The sequence below is a fragment of the Pyrus communis genome, chromosome 9 (assembly GCF_041283825.1).
Source record: "Pyrus communis isolate YQ-2024b chromosome 9, ASM4128382v1, whole genome shotgun sequence".
In the NCBI taxonomy this organism is placed as follows: domain Eukaryota; kingdom Viridiplantae; phylum Streptophyta; class Magnoliopsida; order Rosales; family Rosaceae; genus Pyrus; species Pyrus communis.
Window position 1 is genome coordinate 8775933 of NC_142573.1, and position 21642 is coordinate 8797574.

General features: G+C 36.8%; 2 protein-coding genes, 1 long non-coding RNA gene and 1 pseudogene across 14 annotated transcripts; all 4 read left to right on the forward strand.

Moving 5' to 3' along the window:
• Positions 1–1137: 1137 nt before the first annotated feature.
• On the forward strand, positions 1138–4752 carry LOC137741131 (protein JASON). Of its 4 annotated transcripts, XM_088699587.1 has the most exons (9): positions 1152–1469; positions 2101–2149; positions 2258–2337; positions 2599–2664; positions 2836–3086; positions 3337–3556; positions 3638–4108; positions 4189–4271; positions 4372–4752. In XM_088699587.1, exons 1-9 carry the CDS (start codon positions 1290–1292, stop codon positions 4478–4480), a joined length of 1509 nt encoding a protein of 502 aa, XP_088555713.1. In that variant the 5' UTR covers positions 1152–1289; the 3' UTR covers positions 4481–4752. The 4 variants fall into 4 exon arrangements, with proteins under 4 accessions (XP_068337036.2, XP_088555713.1, XP_088555712.1 ...); XM_088699586.1 differs by having other exon boundaries at positions 1153–1469; positions 3337–4108; XM_088699589.1 differs by lacking the exon at positions 2599–2664 and having other exon boundaries at positions 1153–1469.
• Positions 4753–7246: 2494 nt separating this feature from the next.
• LOC137741158 (glutathione S-transferase F9-like) lies at positions 7247–9469 on the forward strand (annotated as a pseudogene). The gene is made up of 4 exons (XR_015967016.1): positions 7247–7284; positions 8050–8227; positions 8315–8363; positions 8837–9469. The product of XR_015967016.1 is annotated as a glutathione S-transferase F9-like (transcript).
• Positions 9470–11020: 1551 nt separating this feature from the next.
• Positions 11021–16870, forward strand: LOC137739759 (glutathione S-transferase F9). Of its 7 annotated transcripts, none has more exons than XM_088699591.1 (6): positions 11021–11152; positions 11500–11563; positions 12803–12827; positions 15097–15367; positions 15475–15523; positions 16120–16870. In XM_088699591.1, the coding sequence occupies exons 4-6, from the start codon at positions 15224–15226 to the stop codon at positions 16602–16604; spliced, it is 678 nt and encodes a 225-aa protein (XP_088555717.1). In that variant the 5' UTR covers positions 11021–11152; positions 11500–11563; positions 12803–12827; positions 15097–15223; the 3' UTR covers positions 16605–16870. The 7 variants fall into 7 exon arrangements, with proteins under 7 accessions (XP_088555717.1, XP_088555719.1, XP_088555716.1 ...); XM_088699593.1 differs by having other exon boundaries at positions 15121–15367; XM_088699590.1 differs by having other exon boundaries at positions 12803–15367.
• Positions 16871–18152: 1282 nt separating this feature from the next.
• Positions 18153–20604, forward strand: LOC137740903 (uncharacterized). Of its 2 annotated transcripts, XR_015966286.1 has the most exons (4): positions 18153–18854; positions 18965–20058; positions 20224–20287; positions 20368–20604. It is a non-coding gene; the product is annotated as an uncharacterized LOC137740903 (long non-coding RNA). The 2 variants fall into 2 exon arrangements; XR_015966285.1 differs by having other exon boundaries at positions 18965–20287.
• The last annotated feature ends 1038 nt before the right edge of the window (positions 20605–21642 follow it).

A 21642-nucleotide genomic window follows, 5' to 3' on the forward strand; every position in this document is an offset into this window, starting at 1 on the left:
AACATACTAACCAAGATACAATCCACTTTATATATTTATTGTCAATTCGGTCTCCCTCATATTCTCTTTTTAATGAAAAATTTGTAATCACAAATGGTGAATCGCCCTGATAGCTAGATAATTTTTATTTAATTTTGTAGATACATTTATCACATGTTAATTGTATTTTATCAATCTGTGACATAGGAATTATACATAATAACATATAAATTTTCTTTTAAATATTTTCCATGAAAGTGGTTTGATTTTTATATTTAAATATTCAAATTAAAATTCTGAGTAAAAATGAAAAAAAAAGAATTGAGAAATTAAACTAAAGTTAAAAATTAAAGAAACTTCGACTAAATTCAATAACAGCTCAATTTTTTCAACCTATTTGTAATTAGTTTTATTTGTGAATATTTTCATATTTTATTTGTACATATTGGACGATCCAGATCCACTTATTACTCTATATTTGATGAATCTAATTATATGGGAAGTGTTATTGGCATTCCAAAATTGTCATTCTACACTTCTGTGTATTTTTCTTTCTAAATATAGAAAGTTTGGAGTGTAGAATGAGAATTTTGGAATGCCAATAACAATTCCCTATTATTATTGTTATTATAAATGATTATCTACACTAAAAGAGAGAGAGAGTGGACTTAGTATCAGAATGAGCTAACAATAATGTGGTTCAAATTCGCATTTGATGAGAATAAGTCTAAGATTTCACACTTACAAATGAAGAAGAATATCAGTAAACTGTAGTAAGTGCTATGTATCCAGTTATTAAAACAGAAGAAGGAATATAGTAACGACAATTTGTACAGAGATACATAGATAGACGTTATTTGTCCAAACAATTAAACCTCTAATCACAGACATTCTTACTTAAGCATCCTTAATTCCCTACACCCTTCACTTCCATATCCAACAAATACTCGCGCTTCCCCCATAAGCTTATTTCCATTTAAGCCCCAATACTTTAACATTATTACAAAATCATCACAACTCGCTCCACGTTTCACGTCCACAGAGCGAGTACATTGTACCTCGCACTCGATCGAGTACCTTCACACCCAAAACGCACCCCGTCTGGCGAGGCGTATCCGTTTCCCTCGTTTTGTTTGTTCAAAATTCAAAAACGACCCATCAACTCCAATTCGTCTCCTTCTCTCCCTCTCTCTCTCTCTCTCTCTCTCTCTCTCTCTCCTGAATCAATAATTCACCTAAAAAAGAAAAACCAAGAACAAGCTAGGGTTTTGGATTCTCCCTTTTTTTTCCCCATTTATTTTACGAAATCGATGTTATGCTCGCTGTTGAAGCGCGGAATAGGGCATCTGTGCAGATACGCGTTGAGGTTTCTTGACAGGTCGATTTCGCGAGTAATGGGCTGCTTCTTCGGTTGCTTTCGGGTCAAGGACGATCGCCACCTTCGCTCTCGGCCTCACCTTGTTTCTCAGTCCTCTCGTAACCCCCAGACGGTAAGGTTTCCGTTTGGTTCCCGAGAAAGTCCGGGAAAATGTTTTTCTTTTCAGGGGCCATTTTTACTCTGCTGCGAATTACCAGTGTTTCTGTGAAAATTTGAGAAATTAGAGTCAATTGAGTGTTAAAGTACTAATCTTGATCTTGAATTTAGCCTGAGATTAAAGATTTTAGATTTCTGGTAGTTTCAATTTTGATCTGGGTGCTGCCGGTATCATTGAAATTGGAATCCAAAAAAAAAGCTCTCTTCTAAAAAGCCCTGAACTCGTTCTGGTTTTTCCGCTGCCCTATGCAGCGGCACCTCTTCTTTTTCCAACTTTTATGGTTCTTCCATCCATAGTGGTGATGGATTTTCCACCCTATATGGTGGTTCTCTTTTTCCTTTATCCCTGTGTAAATTTATCCTCCCACTTCAATCACTTCCTCCTCTCATCTCTTCCTCCATCTTTCCATTTCCCACCTCCTGATTCAGCTTTTGCGGCCTCTATTTTCCCCAAATCAATAACCCAACAATGAAATGTTGCTTATCGCTATTTCAATTTCATTTTCTCAGCTGCCAAACAGTAGATTAGTGGGTTATGTATAATTTTACACTGATTTCTTGTTTTTCTGTTTCCTTTATTTTATCAGGAAGTTGTGATATCTCGAAACCGTTTGTCTTCTCTATTTTCAGCTGAAGGTAGATTATCTTTAGTCCATGCACATAAACTAATTTATTCGATCTGAATCTATATATCTCGTTGCTGATCTTACTTTTTCTGGTCTGATTTGTATATAACTCTCAAAGAGAAAGAAGGTTCTCCAATCAAAGATAGGGAAAGTGCTTCTTATGTGTCTCCACAAATTGACAAGGAGCTCAGGAATGAGGTACGTTTTCCCTTGTGAGCTAGCGGATTCAAAGTTCAATGTAGGTAATATATTAAGTATAACAGTTCAGATTAAATTATTTTCTATGCGTAACGCTCAGAAATTACATAATTCAAATGCCCATTTTTGCCAATCAATTTTCTAGGTGGTTTCAAATGTTATAACCTTACCGTCCTTATCTCAATCGCTTGAAGTGAAATAAGGCTACATTGTTGTCATGTACTCCAATTTATACTCTGAAACAAAGACTTTGTTTTCCAGTACATGGTGTTTAATTGGAGCGACACGCTTCAGTTCCAAAGTGTTGCTTCAGAAGTTAGAACTTGTGGAAGTCAGTGGAGCTTTGACTCCCGTCTTGTGCAGTATGTTTAAGTAATGTCATTGTTTCTAGGTTACACTGTTTTGGATACATTTCTAGATTAAGTCTTTAGTTATATGAATTTTGCGTACTGCTAAAAAGATAATGCTTTTACCTATGCACTGCACCTTATTCTGCAGGCCAAGTTTCTTAAAGCTTGTGGCACCATAGCCGAAACACCAGCTGAAATTCGTAAAGTGTCTTCAAGGTTGAATGGCTCACCCCATCGTGATAGAGATTCAGAGCCTCCAAAATTCAACTCACAGCTTCCAAACACATCCATTAAAAATTTTCAGCAAGAGTTGGATCAACCAGATCAGCCCCCTACGCCTTTGAAGTTCAATGAAGAGTGGGGAAAGGGTTCAGGTCCTTCTCAGCATACGCCTAGCAGGTTCTACTTATAACTGTTTTGAATGCTTGAGCATTAGTACATTTGCAGCTTATAGATGGGATGGGAGGTTTGCTAAACCAGAATTTCACTCTGTACTAGTATTAGCAATGAAGTTTTTTTGGCCATCTCATTCTTTTTTAGGAGAGAAAAATTGGTCTTTTTTTTGTTGGTCTGCTGCCTGGACTTTGAGGAACTATTTAATACAAGTAAATATAACTGACATTTTCCCAATTTCATTTTGTATCTATAGTTTTGTATCGAACCAACAGAATAATGGTAGGACCACAATCAGCTCTTCTGGAGGCAGCGGAATGGGTACTGATTCAACGGTCAAGAGTCATACTAATCGGACTGAGAATATTACAACTCCAGATGTCCAGTTCAGGAGCAAGGCTGTTCGCTTTGATTGCAATAATGATACAAATTCCTCCAGAGGTTCTTCATCCGAAAATTATAACCAGAGTTCAAAAGTATGTGAAACTCCAGGAAAACAGAGCATATCAAGGCCTTCAGTTTATCCAACCCCACTAACCCTTTCTGATGAGATGCAGACACCAGGAACCGTTTTCCCTGCAAACCTGGAAAACTTTCCAAATGGAAAGGCTCGAATCAGGTCCCAGTACGTGTATTCAGTGCAAAACCCTGGAGACGGCATCTCTCAACAGAATGTACTGAAAGACGAAGATCCTAACTCACATGGACTTTCTGTTGAGCAAAGAGAATCTCTTAACCACTGGGGAAATGCAACTCCTATATCAAAAGAGGGGGTGAAACAAATTTCATCTGGACAAGAGGTCAATGTGGAATCAAGTTTGTCCACCTGGTTGAAGCCAGTAACTCAAGATAACAACAATCAGTTTGGTTATGTTCCCAGCCAAACTCGTCATTTTGGAAGAACTCCTGGGGACAGGCCTATCATTGGGCTTGTTGCTACTCACTGGAACGAAGATAAGCCTACTCGTGTCTCACCCAAGTGGTGGGATGGGAACGGAATCCCAAACTCAACAAATAAATACAAGGAGGTTTGTTTGACTGCCTTCTACTTCTTTTTTCAGCCTTCGATCTTTAAAGCAGTGTGTGAAGGTAGATTTTGAATTTGCAGGATCAGAAAGTGAGTTGGCACGCAACTCCATTTGAAGAAAGATTGGAAAAGGCATTGTCCGAAGAGAGTTTCATCTCTCAGAGGTAGGCATTGCATTCTGTTTTCACAATGTTCTTCAGTGCTAAAGATGCATTGATTTTCCTTGGCAGAAAATCTGACAATGAACTCTATTTGGTTTTGCAGAAAAAATATTGAGGGGAAGCCGATTGTTTTTGACGAGAATGATGAGAGCGATACAGCCCTTTCTCAGTTGCAATCTTCATCGCAGCCGAAATCAGTGGTTTCGTTCTGATGACAGTGGTGGTGTTATCCCATTTTGTTGCTTGCTCCACAAGATACCTGTTGTTGGTGAGAAAAATGAGCTCTTTACAAAAACCCTAGATTTGAAGTTTGTTGGATATATGGTGAAATTGGTAATTGGCTTTTGCATCAAAAAGCCAATGAAGTGGATTCTGGAAAGTTTTATTACTGTGTCAATATAGTCATGCTATGGCAGCATACTGAGCTGCTTATAATGTGTACAGAGGTATTGGAAATTCTCTCAAAATTCTGTGAGGTTCTTAATTTTCCGATGTGGGACTTTAACTTCTTGGCACATGACAAAACTAATTGCTCGTTAATATGGTTTGGGTGTTTACAGACCATATCAATGGAAAGAGCGATTCTCTCTTGCAACCATTTCATCACATATTAAAGATTTATTGGACGGTTTCATTTTGTAAACACGTAACAATTATTCATTGGTCCAGGAATGCCATTGAAATTAAAAAACATGATTGTAAGAGAGAATCTCTATTGAAAGAGAGAAGTTTCTTTTCTTACATTAGAATGCCAGTCTGACAGTATCAAAAGATAATTAAGCATTACGACATGCTTTAAGATATTTGTCAACATAATAGTTCTTTATATGTACAAAGATGCCACAATTTCAAGAAATTTGATGTAATTTTCAAGTTTACGCAACTAATTTCAAACATTTTTCAACTCATTCTTTTATAATAAGGCTGTCTTAGGAGCATCATTCGGTTTTTATAGTTGAAGACATTTTATGGAGATTTAGGGCACCTTGGTCCTTGGGGGTGGGTGGGGATGTTCCTATAATATGATGCTAGACCTCTACGATTGGCTTTCGCCAATCAAGCATGAGTTCAAATAAGAGTATCTCCAAAGCAGCTATCATTTGGGTAGCAAAGTTAAATTTGCTACACTGCATAAAAAAAAAAAAAACGTGCCTCCGAACGGAGATAGCAACCCAATTAGAAACTAAAGAATTAGCAATTGACATTATAAAGAAAAAATTTGCATCCTGATATATAAAATTTGGACGTGATTTTAAATATGTGTGAAGCATCAAATAAACATTTGAATGTTTGTGCAGCAAGAAATTTTGTGCAAATTGTTTGATGAAAGCCTTGTTCTCCTTTTTCTTTTCTGCATAAATATAATGATCTAACATTTGTGATAAAACCGGTCAAATTTGGTCTGCAGAATCACACGCAATCATAAGGTACTACGCAGAAAAATACAGCTCACAAGGGATTTACTTGGAAAGACGATTGAGGAAAGAGGCATTGTGGAACAGGGGCTAGAGGTTGAAGCAAGCAACTATCACCCGCCACACGACAAATTAGTGATAGACATTTTGTTTGCCTCGGTGTTAGGATTTCCTTCAGACCCGAAGATAATTCAGGAGAGTGAAGAGAAGCTTGGGAAGGTGCTGGGCATTTACGAGGAGAGGAGAGGCTGTCGAAGAGCAAGTACTTGGCCGGTGATTTTTTCAGCCTTGCTGATCTTAGCCACCTTCCGTTCACCCACTACTTGGCAAATAGTATGGGGAAGGAGTATATGATAAGGGACAGAAAGCATGTCTTTGCTTGGTGGGATGATATTAGCAGCCGACCATCTTGGAAGAAGGTTCTCCAGTTTGGTGCTCCGTTTTAAGGTATTCGAAGAACTTGTTGCATGTAACGAGTGTATACAATGTCTATCACGTAATATTGTCATGTTAAGAATATGATTTGAGGAGTTATTGTAAGATGAACGTTGAATTCACCGATTATGGGGCCTGGTCAAAATAAATAATTGAAAGTACTGGTAGGAATAGTGTAATCTGCCCCTTGTAAATGGAATTGGATCCCCTCTTGAGCTTAGGAGGCTAAGCTTTCTGGGCAAATTACACGGGCCGTTAAAATTTGATCCAACAACTACAAATAAAGGATCTCTAAAAGTTAGGGGGCTCATCTAAAAGTTCTAATAATTACAGTCATTGGATGAAATTTCAAGAGCTCGGATCCTCTGCTCAGGAGGCTCATCCTCCTAAGCTCAGGAGGGGATCCAGTTCCCTTGTAAATTGCTTCAACACATAATAAAGCATTTTTGCTGGATGCGTAACTAATGATTTCAATCGATTTATGGATCATGAATGCCTATCACTTAAGCTGAATTTGGGAACGTTTTATAAAGTTGGTGGCTTATTGAGGACTCTGCCAATTTGGGTATAGGATAGTTTGTCTTTAGGGATATCCTATTCCCGAACTGGCAATTGTTTCACGAACTTCTTTCTAATAAATCGAGCAAACGTAGAATGGATTTCTAGGAGTGATTTGAACTTGGAATTTCCGTCTATGATCATTTGACCCATCGGTATTTAATGTCTACTTTGGCGGAGGTGATTCTAGATCAAATTTCATGAATAACCGTTGTTGAATCAAAAGAAAAGAAATTGAGTTGAATATCAGAGTGCACCACTAACAATATTACACAATAATAAGAATATAATTAATAAACAAGAATGCTGAAACGGCTACAAAATCAAAAGATATTATTACATCATAACAAACTTATTTCGATTGAATAACAAGTATGCTTTTTATAACAAACTAACCCTAACCTTAAAGGTTAAGAAACCGAAACCTTAATGTTAAAGGACTAAGCCCAAAAAACCAAACATTAAAGTAAACCGAAATATTAATATTTTCCACCAATTGACATATCTTCTACGTCTCTGCAACAAGGCACATCTTATTTACTAAGCCAAACTTGCAGCCTCCCTTCTGGTATGACGTATGACGAGAGGGGGTCTGAAGATTCCGTTGTGTAATCGAAGATATACCGTGCATGTAATTATCTCTCATGCCTGCCTGCCTATGAAGAAGGAAGCTGTTTGGTTGGATCGTATGAATACGAAAGAGGGCAGATGGATTTCCACAACTTGAATGCATTTCACATGCTTTCTCATCACATTTGTCTCCTTTTTTCTCGTTTTTGTCATGGCCTCCATTTCATTATACGCCACATATATTGTACATAATTGTCATTCCCCTGCTACCTTTAGGAAGCTACAAATGGATGGATGTATGCATGTGATGTGAGCAGTCCCACCTACCCTCAAGTCTCCACTCCAATCGTTGGCGTGTCATTAGTACCACGTCACGCCTTATCTATTCTATTATGCTAAGAGAAAAGGCTTGTCAAATTTTTGTCCCATTTTCTTTCAATTTTGCCCTTATTTTTTAATACACAATGATGACATGAGGAGGTTAAAATAGTAATTTGGTATATTTTGAACTTTTTCTTTTTTCTTTTCCTATTTTGTCCTTACTTTTGATACACAATATTTACATAAAGAAAGCAAAATAGTAATTTTATATCGAAATATTTACATAAGATGAAAAATATGCACTTATTAAGAGGAATTGTTCCACCATCATTTTTTCATACATATAAGAGAAATTATGATGTTTTTTGGATAGTTTGAATGAACTGAAGCGGTTGCGCTTGAAGTGAACGTGAGAGGAGGTGGACGATTGTTCACACACACAGTGTGTGCTCATCTAATAGTCTATATGATAATGAGTAAAGAACCAGAAGCTGGAGTTTGCAGAATATCACAGGAATAGTGGTGAAGGTGTATGGCCCTCTGTACGCCTCCCCAAAGCGTGTGCTGGTATGCCTCGTTGAGAAAGAGGTGGACTTTGAGACAGTCCCCATTAATCTCCTCAAGGGAGAGCACAAACACCCCGACTTCCTCAAATTACAGGTTAGCTAATTAATCACCTCTTAATCCAGTTGTTTGTGATTGTCTTACTCTTAAACACTCTGAAAATTATATTTTCTTTAAATGCAGCCATTTGGATGAATTCCTCTCATTCAAGATGGGGATTATACTTTATATGGTATGCTCTGCTTTCTTGCTAGCTCATGATTTTTTTTTATTGTTTTATGTTTGTGTTACAAGCGATAATGGTAGGGAAATCAGAAATCAAACTCTGGGATCTTAGTTGCAGAGGTGAATGCTTTTAACCAACTAAGCGGGACAAATTTATCATCTTTTAAGATTTCCCTTTTGTGGGTTTATTCAATTCTTCATTTGAAACTGTATGGAGCCTCAGATTGCCATAGGAATGTTTGTGAAGCTAGTTATTAAATTTTGTTTGACAATACACTTCCTCACTGGTTTCTTAACACCAATGATTTAACAAGTTCTTGTTTCAGAATGTAAAGTTGTACATCGTTAACCTGAAAAAATAAAATACAACACATGGTTAGTAATTCCACTACTAATAGCACCAAGGTCTTTTGAGATAGAACCCTATTGGTCCGTCTCTATGAAATCTTTCCAGTTTGATAAAATCGTCTTTGATCGCAGAATCCTGCGCAATCATAAGATATTGCGCAGAAAAATACAAGTCACAAGGGACTAATTTGCTAGGAACTACAATTGAGGAAAGAGGGCTTGTGGAACAATGGCTGGAAGTTGAAGCACAAAACTTCCACCCACCAATCAACAACTTGGTGCTTCACATTCTATTTGCCTCAGTTTTGTGTTTTCCTTCAGACCCCAAGATCATTCAAGAGAGCGAGGAAAAGCTGGAAAAGTGCTGGACATTTACGAGGAGCGGCTGTTGAAGAGCAAGTACTTGGCCGGTGATTTCTTCAGCCTTGCTGATCTTAGCCACCTTCCATTCGCTCACTACTTGGTGGCTAATATGGGGAAGGAGTATATGATAAGGGATAGAAAGTATGTCTTTGCTTGGTGGGATGACATTAGCAACAGGCCATCTTGGAAAAGAGTCCTCCAGTTTGGTGCCCCATTTTAACGTTGATGTACCTATGTAAGAAGTTTTGGCGTACAACGGGTGTGCACAATGTGTTTTGAAGTAGCAATGATGTGTTGTGTGAGATGTTATTGTGAGAGGAGCGCTGTATTCGCTTTTGCAGTTTATAATAACCTTTGTACCTTGGGGTTGGGTAAAATAAATAATAGTGCTTGTTGGAATAATGTGCTATCTTCTTTATCCTTTGCTTTATTAAGTCTTAGCAGACAAAGAGTCTTTGATTCTTTCATTGAAAGAGATCACTTCATCAGCTTTTTTGGTGAAGTGAGGCGCTCTATGATTAACTACTCCCAAGTTTCATTTAGAGTTTGGCACGTAGACGGCCGAACCATTTCACAGTTAAGACACTCATCTCTTTTGAGTATCTATGCCGATTTCAATTAGGCAGACCTATATTCTCATAAATATAGTTGATATTGCCGAACTTAGTACAGAAGATCTAGAACTTCATAGGATTTGCATAACCCAAGGCTGAGAGGGTTCCTTCTTTGGCTTAAGTTGCTCGGTTCAAAAGTCAGCAGAACATATCACCACATCACCACACAAGATTATTCGCCTCATTGAGAGCCATATAATATTATTAATTCATGTGCTATAATGTTGATAGATAATGTGATTAATATGTCATTGGAATCAATAAAAAGATACAAATGTTAGCATAAGTGGATGTAATAACATGTGACCGTCGGCCGAAGTAAACAATAACGTTTGTGCAGACAATAACATTTTGTTCATAGTTGTACTAGGGAAAAAAATATATTGAAAGGTGGGTGGATGATCACTTTGGTAGTGATAACACTTAGGGTTGGAAAAAAATCCAAAAAATCCCAAACCGAACCGAAAAATTTCCGAAACCAAATTGAAAAAATCTCAAACCGAAATTCTCGAAAATTTTGGTACCCAATACTGAACTGATCCCGAAATTTCGGTACGAGAATCGGTCTCAAGTTTTTGGGATTTTGGTAATCCCAAACCAAACCAAAAAAAATATATATATTATTTAATTTTTAAATATATATTTAGAATTTTAATAGGCGTTGGATTATGTTGAGATTTAATCTCAACCGTTGCATATAAATCAAAGTTATCAAACCCAGTGTCTAACTCTTTCTCTCGGTCTCTCGACATTCACCTCACCTTAGACTCAAACCTCACCTCACCTTGGTATCTTTTGAACGGAACCTTACCACTCTCCTCGCCAATTTGTCTCTCATCCCACATCTATTACATGAATCTCGAATCTACCCACACCAGTCCTCATTCCTCTCAGTCCTCACTCCTCACCTGAATCACGCCTTCACCCACTGTCCAAACCACCCAAATTCGGCTCCTAAATCGAGCTCTCGGTCTCAGTCCGCCCCCCTTTTCATTACAAAAGGTAAGAAATTCTTGCAATGAACTCAACCAAAGTTCATACAAATTGTTTGATTACAAATTCAAGTAGGCATTTTGAATTTGGGTTTTTGAATTAGGAATTTTTGAAATTAGGGTTTCTGAATTAAGGCTTTTGGAATTAGGGATTTTAAATCGATGAAGAGGTTATAGAGGGAATGAGAGGTTAAAGGAGGAGGAAGCCTGACTTAAATTTTATACATACTAAAACCCAAACTCGGGTGGCACTGTTCTAGGGCAGTGTGCTTCCCTTTTTGCCCTTGCTTCTTTTTGGTTATTTCAACTTTGCCCTTCAACATTTTTGTCTGGTTACTTTTGTTTCCTGCTTTTTGCAGTGATTCCTTTTCACTGCTTTTGGTCCATTGTTTTTCCCATTTCTTTTGCTTATCTTCTTTCGTAGCCGTCTGCTCTCTCCTCTCTTCGCCTCTGTTGGTCTCAAAGTGGATAGTTTTGTGGTGAGTTCTTCTAATCTTGCATCTACAACTTTTTTATGCAACTGTATGGATTGTGTTCTGTTCAATTTTAGATGTTAGAAGCTTTTAATTTTTTTTGGGTTCAATTTTATATCGGTTGTTGCTTTCGGAGTTTTCGTTTGATGACAGAGATGGGGTTTTTGGGGAGAAACTTTTAATCCGTGAGTTTTTTAGTTAGGTTGTGTTATGGGTATTGACAAATGGATTTTCGATTTGTAAATGGATTTTCTGTTGAAATTGTTTCTCTTCTCATTTTTAGTTTATTTTTTATTTTTGTGCCATCGGGTTTTGCATGTGGGTGTATAATCAGGTTTTCTTTTAAATTTCAGGGGATTCAGGTTTTTATTTTTCTGGAACTTTTGTCTGCAGCTTTGGAAGACAGTTGTGCTTAAGGTGAGAAACTTTGGTTGCTTGCTTTTGGGTTTTGTTGTAGAATTAATTTTTTTATTTTTTAAGAGTTACATTCGTGGGAATTCATTTGTTCTTCTTTTTTCTGCATCTGAAAAATGCCACATGATGTGAGTTTATAATTAAATATGAATATCAAAATGGGTTTTTTTTCCCTTTTCCAGATTTAGCTTTTTTCCCTATTTTGTATCTTTTGGCTGATTTTGTGGATCTTGGTTAGTACTGTGGGTATTGGTGAATTTCTAGCATGTTTTTGTTATAATGTATGGATTGTGTTTTGTTCAATTTTAAATCTCAGAAGCTTTTAATTTTTTTTGGGGTTCAATTTTAAATGGGTTGTTATCAACCATTGAATTGCTTTTGGAGTATTCATTTGATAAGAGAGATGGGGGGGTTCTTTTGGGTGAAACTTTTGATCCGTCCGATTTTTAGTTAGGTTGTGTTGTGGGTTTTCGCAAATTTCTATTGTGTTTATGCGTGCATTTTTTTGTTATAGATTTGGAAGAACATAGCATAGCATTACAGGGTGTTGAGGGTTTGCTGGCGGGGGAAAGTAGTAGCGTTAAGATTTTGCAGGTGAGATATTAGGGTGATAGAAAAACTGGACAAAGAGCATCGAAGACACATTTGGGATTAGGGGTAGCAAAACAGGGGAAAAGAATATGACAGAGGAATGGACTCTTAATTTTTTCTGGTTTGGGATTTTGCTTGCCTTTGGGGTCGTCGTTGGCGTCAAGCCCTTTGGTCTCAAGTGGTGTCTGTTTTTTCATAACTTTTATTACTAATTTTTATGTCATTTGCGATTTTGTGTCCTGGGATTTCTGAATTTTATCGTTCATTGTCGGTTTTTAAAATTTTTTTTGTCTTCAAAAGTTTGTTTAATATGTTGTGTTTGTGCTGGGACGCCGTTTTGCAAGCTCTCTTTCCATTGGGACCACTACATTTTATAAGTGATGAGGGTGAGGTTTAGATACTCAAAACACTCCATTTTTTTTTTTCCAAATATGCGCGTTTGGTTCTCTTTGGTTTTAAATGTTTAAAATTAAATGGTTATTTTGATAAAATGGTTTATTTGTTTATCTTATGTGTTGTGATCAGGAATTCAATTGGATTGGGTAAAATGCTTTATCAATTTACGTTATAGGGAATTTTGTGTATTGTGGTCTGTGAGTTTTATTGCTCATCGTTTGTTCTTTTTTCTTTGTTTGCCGGTTTCTTTTGCAGGGGATCACTATAAAATTGCTTGAGGGTAAGATTTAGATAATAAAATTCAAAATGAGGCGTTACTTTTCTTTTTGGAAACTAATTTAAAAGCTCTGCATAGATAGTTAACTGTGTTGAAATGTCTTGATAAAACCTGAACCTTCTGTTATATGTGAATGTTCATTCCTTACTACAAATATAATAGGCATAGTGGTCTAAAAAATTAAAACCCACTGACACATGACATCTGAAATTCAAACCAATTTCTACTGTTACCATTACCTTCCTTCATTTAGATCATCAACATGTAGTTCAGATCCTCAGCATGTAGTTCAAATCTAGATCAAACCTAGATGAAATTCAGGTGACATTATTTATTGTCATTGTTTCAATAATTTACATTCTTTTAGTACCCAGGTTTACAGCATGAGCTGAAGATCCAAGATCATTTTGGCAGAGACTTAGATATTGAAGACACTAATTTTGCTCCTTATTTTGTAGTTTAATGTCCAACTTTTTACATGTTTTATACACTTATAACACCCGCAGCAACGTGCGGACACTATGACTAGTGTTTTCTAAAATGCCTTCTGCAATCAGAGCTTTTTTACTTTTGTTTCTTTGTTCCTTGTAAAACGTTTTCCTTCTTTTTATCGTGTTTAGGATCCTTGTCTTCTACCAGTTAGTTGTGAGCTTTGATGGTTTCTCTTTATAGAAATCAATTATCTTGATTGTCTACTTGAATTCATTTATATGGATTTTAGCGAGGTACCCCATTCATTCTTTTCAACCAATTATGGTTATGTATATATTCTTATAGGCTATGCGAATGCATCTCCAATATGAATTGTGTAAGATTTATCCTTCCTAGTGTGAAATCATGATTGAAGTCATGATTTCTTTTACTATTTAGAACAAGAAAAGAAACCTTGATTTGAACAGTTCGTTATGTTTACAAGGTAAAAGAAATTTTGCTCATAACGTAATGCTGCTGGAATGGTCATCAAAGCATGACATTATCTGTGCTTTTAAACTGTTTACACATGCATAGATCCTCACTCATGGGAACACTTGCACACATGTAAACTATAAGTTCATATCCCGCTTCTTTGACTCAAATTGTGTCAGTCGTAGAAGAAATTCTGAAGGAACCTAGTAAACTCTGTTTTTGGATTTGTTAATTTATTTTTGTTGCATGTATTTGTAGTAGAATAGGCAGATTGGCAGTGTAGAATAGGCAGCAGATTGTTAATTTATTTTGATGATCACTTCACTGCACAGCCAAGATATGATATGCAGTGCACATCCAAGATATGCAGTGCACATCCAAGATATGCAGTGCAGATTTGCTATTCTGCACACTGCACAGGCACAGCCAAGTTATAGCCCAGCCAAATTTTGATCACTGCACTGCCAAGATATGCAGTGCAGATTTGCTATTCTGCACACTGCACAGCCACAACCAAGTTATTATAGCTGAAAAGCCGAAAAGCTCAAAAATATTTCGGGATTCCCATTGTCCCGAAAATACCGAAACTATATCGGGATTCCTGAAAATTTGGTTTGGGATCGGTCTTGAAATTGGGAATCCCGAAAATTTTGGTTTGGGAATCGGGACTAAGGTTAATCACCCCTAATACTAGTTTATGCACCTAATTTCAAACTTTTTTTCAATTTATTTTGTAATTTTAATTTTTTTTACTAAAGCTGCTTAGAGAAGCTTAGTCAACTTTCTCACATTTTAGTTTAAATAATATTGTTTGTTAAAATAAATAAATAAATAAAGTTGTCTTAGGAGCATAATTGGGTTTTTATTATAATTCTAGTTGAAGGCATATTTTCTGGAGATTTTGGACACATTGGTCCTGTGGGGGCCCTATACTACACCTCTTTTTTTTAAGCAAGGCTGTCTTAGGGGCATCATTCGGTTTTTATTATAATCCTAGTTGAAGGCATATTTCGGTGTTCCTATAATATGATATTAGACTTTAACGATTGGCATTTCCTAGTCAAGCATAATTTCAAATAAGAGCACTTTTAAGGGGAGAGATTTTTCAGTACGCTGAAAAAGCGATTAGGTACCGCAAATGTCATAATACAATATAAGTGGTTGGATACTTTAAAAAAATTTAAACTACTTGTATTATAATACTTAATGTATCAGATATTGTTTCTGACACATTGAAAAATCTACTAGTAGCCACCTATCATAGTAGCCACTACCTTAGTAGCCACCTACCTTTGGTAATTGACTAATTTCTCTGTCTTTTCTCCATGATTATTGTTTTGTACTTCCCTTTGTGATGAGCTGATAGTTTATCAAAGCAAATGGGATACAGTATCTTCCACTAAAGAACTGGAGAGTCTATATAAGAACTGGACACCAAAGTCCGTTCTGCACAGAAGAAATTCTCGGTTTAGCAATTTTCAACAACATTTGCAATGGTGGTAAAGGTGTATGGCCCTGTATACCCTTCGCCGAAGCGTGTGCTAGTGTGCCTTGTTGAGAAGGAGATTGATTTTGAGACCATCCCCATGGATATATTCAAGGGTGAACAAAGAAATCCTGAGTTTCTCAAATTACAGGTTAGCGTTAGCTATTCAATCAATTGTTAGTTGTTATTTGCCTACCATAATCTTTTTCGGAGTATATATTGATCTTGTCTGCATTGCTTTGCCTTTGATTATTGTAGCCCTTTGGACAAGTTCCTGTCATACAAGATGGAGATTATACATTATTTGGTATGCCGGTTTTAATTTTAATTTTTTCCTTTCTGACTTGCAGATGATAAATATTAATTTGTGGATTGGGTTTTCTTTGTTTGAGATGTAAGTTGAAGGTGATTGTGTTTTAGACCAGATAACTGCATTGCCAGGGTTATGTAGTATTCACCCCAGTAATTATGTTTTATAAATTTACTTTTGTTTAATCTAAAAAGCTTGATTACTAATCACAACATACAACAACAAAGTCTTATCTCATTAAGTGGGGTCAATTTTATTGAATACTAAAACGCCACTGCACTCAGTTTTGTGTTAAGTCTTTCGTTAGCTCTAAGTATCCCATATATTTTCTCAAATTTTCTTTCCAAGTCTTTGTACGTCATCCTCTACTCCTTTTGTCCCGACTCTTTGTCTCATAATTGTATTTTAAGTTTGTCCTTCATAAGTTCTTATTGCAGTCCTTGCTCTATCTTCTCATTTATTGCTTGAATATATGCTACTTGTACTCTTTTGTGCAAATTGTTTTATGAAAATCTTGTTCTCCTTTTTATTTCCTGCATAAATGTAATGATCTAACAAGTTCTTTGATATAACCGTTCAAATTTGATTTGCAGAATCACGTGCAATCATAAGGTACTATGCAGAAAAATATAAGTCCCAAGGGACTGAGTTATTAGGAAAGACGATGGAGGAAAGAGGTCTTGTGGAACAGTGGCTAGAGGTTGAAGCAAGCAACTATCACCAGCCACTCGACAACATAGTCACGCACATTTTGTTTGCATCGGCGATGGGAATTTCTTCAGACCCGAAGATAATCCAGGAGAGTGAAGAGAAGGTCGGCAAGGTGTTGGACATTTACGAGGAGAGGCTGTCGAAGAGCAAGTACTTGGCCGGTGATTTTTTCAGCCTTGCTGATCTTAGCCACCTTCCGTTCACCCACTACTTGGCAAATAGTATGGGGAAGGAGTATATGATAAGGGACAGAAAGCATGTCTCTGCTTGGTGGGATGATATTAGCAGCAGACCATCTTGGAAGAAGGTTCTCCAGTTTGGTGAATGCAACGAGTGTATATGTCTGCCTCGCAATATTGTCACGTAAAAAATATGATGCGAGAAGTCATTGTAAGATGAACGTTGGATTCACCAGTTATGGGGCTTGGTCAAAATAAATAATTGAAAGTACTTGTGGGAATAATGTGATCTGCCCCTTGTAATTTGTTTTCTCTGTCGGCACATAAAAAAGAATTTTTGTTGGCTTGTCTTTGAGATAGCCTATGCTCGAACCAGCACTTGTTTCACAAGAACTTCTTTCTAATAAATCGAGCAAACCTACCATGGATTTCTAGGAGTGATTTGAACTCAGAATTTCCGTCTATGATCATTTGAGCTATTGGCATTCACTGTCTACTTTGTTGGAGGAGATTCTTAGATCAAATTTCATAAATAGCAGGTGTTAAAACAAAAGAAAAGAAATTTGCATATTTTATATTTGTAACAAGGCGTATCTTATTTACTAAGTCAAATTTATAGCCCCCCTTTTGGTCCAACGTGTGAGTAAAGGGATTTTACAGATTCTGTTGTGTAAACGAAAATATACCGTGCGTGTATCTCCCATGACTGGCTATTAAGAGGACAGTTGTTTAGTTGGTTCATATGAATACAAAACCGAGCATATAGATTTCCACCACTTTTGACCTAAAAAAAAAAAGATTTCGACCACTTCAATGCATTTCACATCCTTTCTCAACACATTTGTCACCTTTTCATTCGTTTTTATCATGGCCTCCACTTTATAATTTATATGCCATATACGTTGTACATAATTTTCATTCCCAACAAATTTTTTAGTGTGATTGAAATGTAGATGATACATTACGTGTTACTATACAAATATTGTGATATGTGTATTAAAATGTTAATAACTTAAAAAATAGAAATTTTCATCACTTATATAAAAATACATGGTACACCACTCCTATTTTGATCACAATAAAAAATTTCTCTTGGTTTCCTGCTACCTTTGGGAACCTACAAATGGATTGATGTATGCATGTGATGTGAGCACCCCCGTCTTCCGGATCCTTTTCCACCTTTGGGAACCCACAAATGGATGGATGTATGCATGTGATGTGAACACCCCCACCTACCTTCCACTCCAATTGTTGGCGTGACATTAGCATCACATCACGCTTTATATTTATAGAGTAGGATTCTCACTCCTTCTATTCCGTCCCTTTCTTTCTCATTTTTTTATAAATTGTTTTTTTTGTCTTCTTTTGGTTATTAAAAAATTAACACAAAATATTAACGTGACTTAACACAAAATATTGTCATCTTTTGAGATTTCCCTTTTGTGGTTTACTTTAGTTCTGCATTTGAAACTGTATCGAGCATCAGATTGCCATTGGAACGTTTGTGAAGCAAGTTAGTTATAAAATTTTGCTTTACAATACACTTGTTCATTGGCTTCTTTACATCAATTATTTAACAAGTTCTTGTTTAAGAATGTAAAGTCGGACATCGGAAACCTGACAAAATAAAATACAACACATATTAGTGACTCCACTACGTCTTTTGAGATAGAAACCCGCTGGTCCGTCTTTATGAAAATTTTTAGTTTTTTGATTAAATCGCATTGATTTGCAGAATCACGTGCAATCATAAGATACTACGCAGAAAAATACAAGTCACAAGGGACTAATTTGCTGGGAAGCAATGGCTGGAAGTTGAAGCACACAACTTCCACCCACTAATCTACAACTTGGTCCTTCATATTCTGTTTGCCTCAGTTTTGGGTTTTCCTTCAGACGCCAAGATCATTCAAGAAAGTGAGGAAAAGCTGGGAAAAGTGCTGGATATTTACGAGGAGCGGCTGTCGAAGAGCAAGTACTTGGCTGGTGATTTCTTCAGCCTTGCTGATCTTAGCCACCTTCCATTCACTTACTACTTGGTGGCTCATATGGGGAAGGAGTATATGATTAGGGACAGAAAGCATGTCTCTGCTTGGTGGGATGACATTAGCAACAGACCATCTTGGAAGAGGGTTCTCCAGTTTGGTGCTACAAGAAAATGGCCCTTCTACGGCACTTTTTGTGCGACGGATAACAAGGCCGTCGCAAACAAAAGATTTTTTTTTTAATTTTTCAATTTGGCGCTTTATTTTCAGATGAAAACAATCCAACGCGCCTTCATTTTCATTCTCTAGAATCATCCTTCTCTCTCTGCACCTTTTCCACTTTCCTATTCGACTGAAAAATAAGAGGCCTAATCAATCCAATCAGAGATTTTGGGGGAATCATCGGAAACTTTTTAGCAAAATTGGAGATCCCGGAGCACAATCGGAGATTTTGTAAAACACTACAACCATCTTCCCTCTTTTCTGATTCAGTAAGTTAAGTAATTTTTAGGGTTTTCTTTTTGAATTGATTTTTATGCTTGCTGAATCGGGCCGACGCTCAGCCATCCGAGCCTGAGCGCCGTTGTTGGTGTGCAAGGCTTGGTGCGAGGCGCTGCAGCAGCTGAGGCAGGTGATGATGTACATGCGGTGGAGGAAGCGGTTCAAGCACAGTCGCGGATGAGTCAGTCCGAATATGAACAAGGCGCTCGACGCGTTTGTGAGGGGTGCGGCTTCTAGGTCCCCCATGGCTATGGTGGACACCAGGCTCATATACTGGGGAGGGGTGTCAAGGAGAAGGTCATTGCTTTGTATCAGAAAGCTGCGAATTTGGGAGATCATGCTGGGCAGTGGAATTTGAGAATTTTCTATTTGCAAGGTATTAAATTTACCAATAATCTTCTATTTTAGTATTTAAATTATGAAAATATGTGATAGAATTTGATTATTATGGAACTGAAATTTGCTAGTATAAATCTGTTTGCGATTGTACTTCTTTCAATCAGTGCATTAGTTTGATTATATTGAGAAAACTAGTTGTCCTTAAGTTGGGTAGAAGGGCAAAATAGGGTAAATGTTAGTGTACTGCTGTTGGGATTAGGAAAATTGATTTTGAACTGTTAGGACATTTGGACCAGAAAGAAGTTTGGGGGAAATTGAATTCATTTAGTTAGTGCTTGGGTAGAATGCTTTTTTCTTCATTGTGAAAATATGATCAATTTATTGTCAGAGTTGGATGAAATGTGTAATTTCAACTAGGTTTCCAATTCATTCAGGGTATGGTGGAGAGTTTGGTTAATCACACTGCTTCGAGGATGTCTCTGTGTATAGTACCGTCCAAGGTCCCAAAGATAAATTATATTCAAAACATATGAATATTCTTATATTTGGATATGTTTTTTTTTTCTTGTGTTGTGGTGATGGTATTGAAAGTTGAGCTCTCAAATCATTACCTTCGAGCATGAGGGAAACTGGAGTAGGGCCCTTGAGTACTGTGGACTTTGGTTCCAGAAGTTTTTCAGTGGAAGAGACTTGATCAATATCGCGTTTATCCACAAACACATTGGAAAATGCAATGAGGCAGAGGAAACTGGTTGTATGCATGTTCTAGATTTGTATTGCCAAGGATTTGTATGCAATGGACATGTTTGACATTCTGGTTAGCCATTTTTCTTGCTAGTTTAATTCTACAAGTACCAATTTTCCTGATATATCTGATATACTATTTGCAATAGGAATGTCCCATATAAGTGAAGAAATCGTAATATATGTTAGTGTTTAAGTATCTTAGAAAATGTTGTGTGTTCCTCTTGTAAAAATTCAGTTGTTTGAGGGCACTTAAAGAGGGAGATTACAATGAATTCCATGGAAAGCTGAAATATTCAAAGGTGATATGAGTGTCAACTTTGTCTCCCTTACAAGTTGGTCATGTATAATTTTACTTATGCTATGTGTTCATATGTTTCAGGAGCTTTGCGATCTGTTTCTAGTGCTGTGTTCATATGTGTTAGGAGCTTTGCAATCTGTTTCTAGTGCTGTGTGTTCATATGTGTTGAGAGCTTCGCAATCTGTTTAAAAAATGTTACTTGTTGCAGGTTGTAGATAAGGACTACATGATGTCGTTGGTGTATAATACTATAATCGATACGACCATTCAACTAACTTTAAGTACAAGTGCAGTGTTGCTTTCGTACTTTTGTTGGTACTTCCATATGATAATAATACATTGTATTATAATTTACCTAATTTATAGTTCATTATTAATAACAATTCATATGTAGTTTATAGATATTTACATCATTTATTTTAGTTTGGAACTTGTAGTAAATTTCAAATAAAATAATTTTAGTGAAGTTGTTAAAATAATGTCATTGTGGTGTCCCATTTGATGCCCAATTTTTTTTTTTTTTAAAACCCGAGGCCATTGATTTGCAACGTGTAGGTAGCCATCGCAAGCTTGTAGTAAATAGTGACGTGCTCAAAGCGTCGCATATAATTGACCAAACATTTACGATACCACTTTGTTGTGACGTGTTATTGGCTGTCGCAAGCCTGTTGTAAAAGGGGCTATTGCAATGTTTTTTGATGTTTTTGTGACGGGTTTTGACCGTCCCAAAAGACCCCTTTATTTTGTAACGCTCATTTTAACGTTGATGTACCTATGGAAGAAGTTTTGGCGTACAACGGGTGTATACAATGTGTTTTCTCATGGTAATGATGTGTTGTGTGTGGAAAGTCATAGGAACGTTATATTCGCTTGTGGGTTATTAATATTTTTGTACCTTAGGGTTGAGCAAAATAAATAAGCAGAACTGTTTCTTGGAATAATGTGCTATGTTCATCTTCTTTATTCTTTGCTTTATGTTAAGGCTTGTGAGATTTTTCTTTATTTTTTATTTCTCTGTAAGCGCACATTTCACCTTCCATTTGCTGATTTTCTGATCTTTGATCAAGTTTCTGTTTCACCCTTCGTCTATTTTGACTTGATGGTCAGTGCAAGAAGAAATTCTAACGTACGGACCCCAACCAGTTGGCTTGTCTGGCCCTCACACACAAAATTTCCCTACTCCCCCCCCCCCCCCCCCCCCCCCTCCCTATTTTTCATGTTCACCCAACCTCATTTAGGTCTTACCCTCCTCTCACATAACATTCATGACCCACCATCAACGGTGACCTCACACGAGACCACCTACAATGCAAGGTCAAGCTCATCTATGATGCTCAAACTTGTGAACTATAGGGT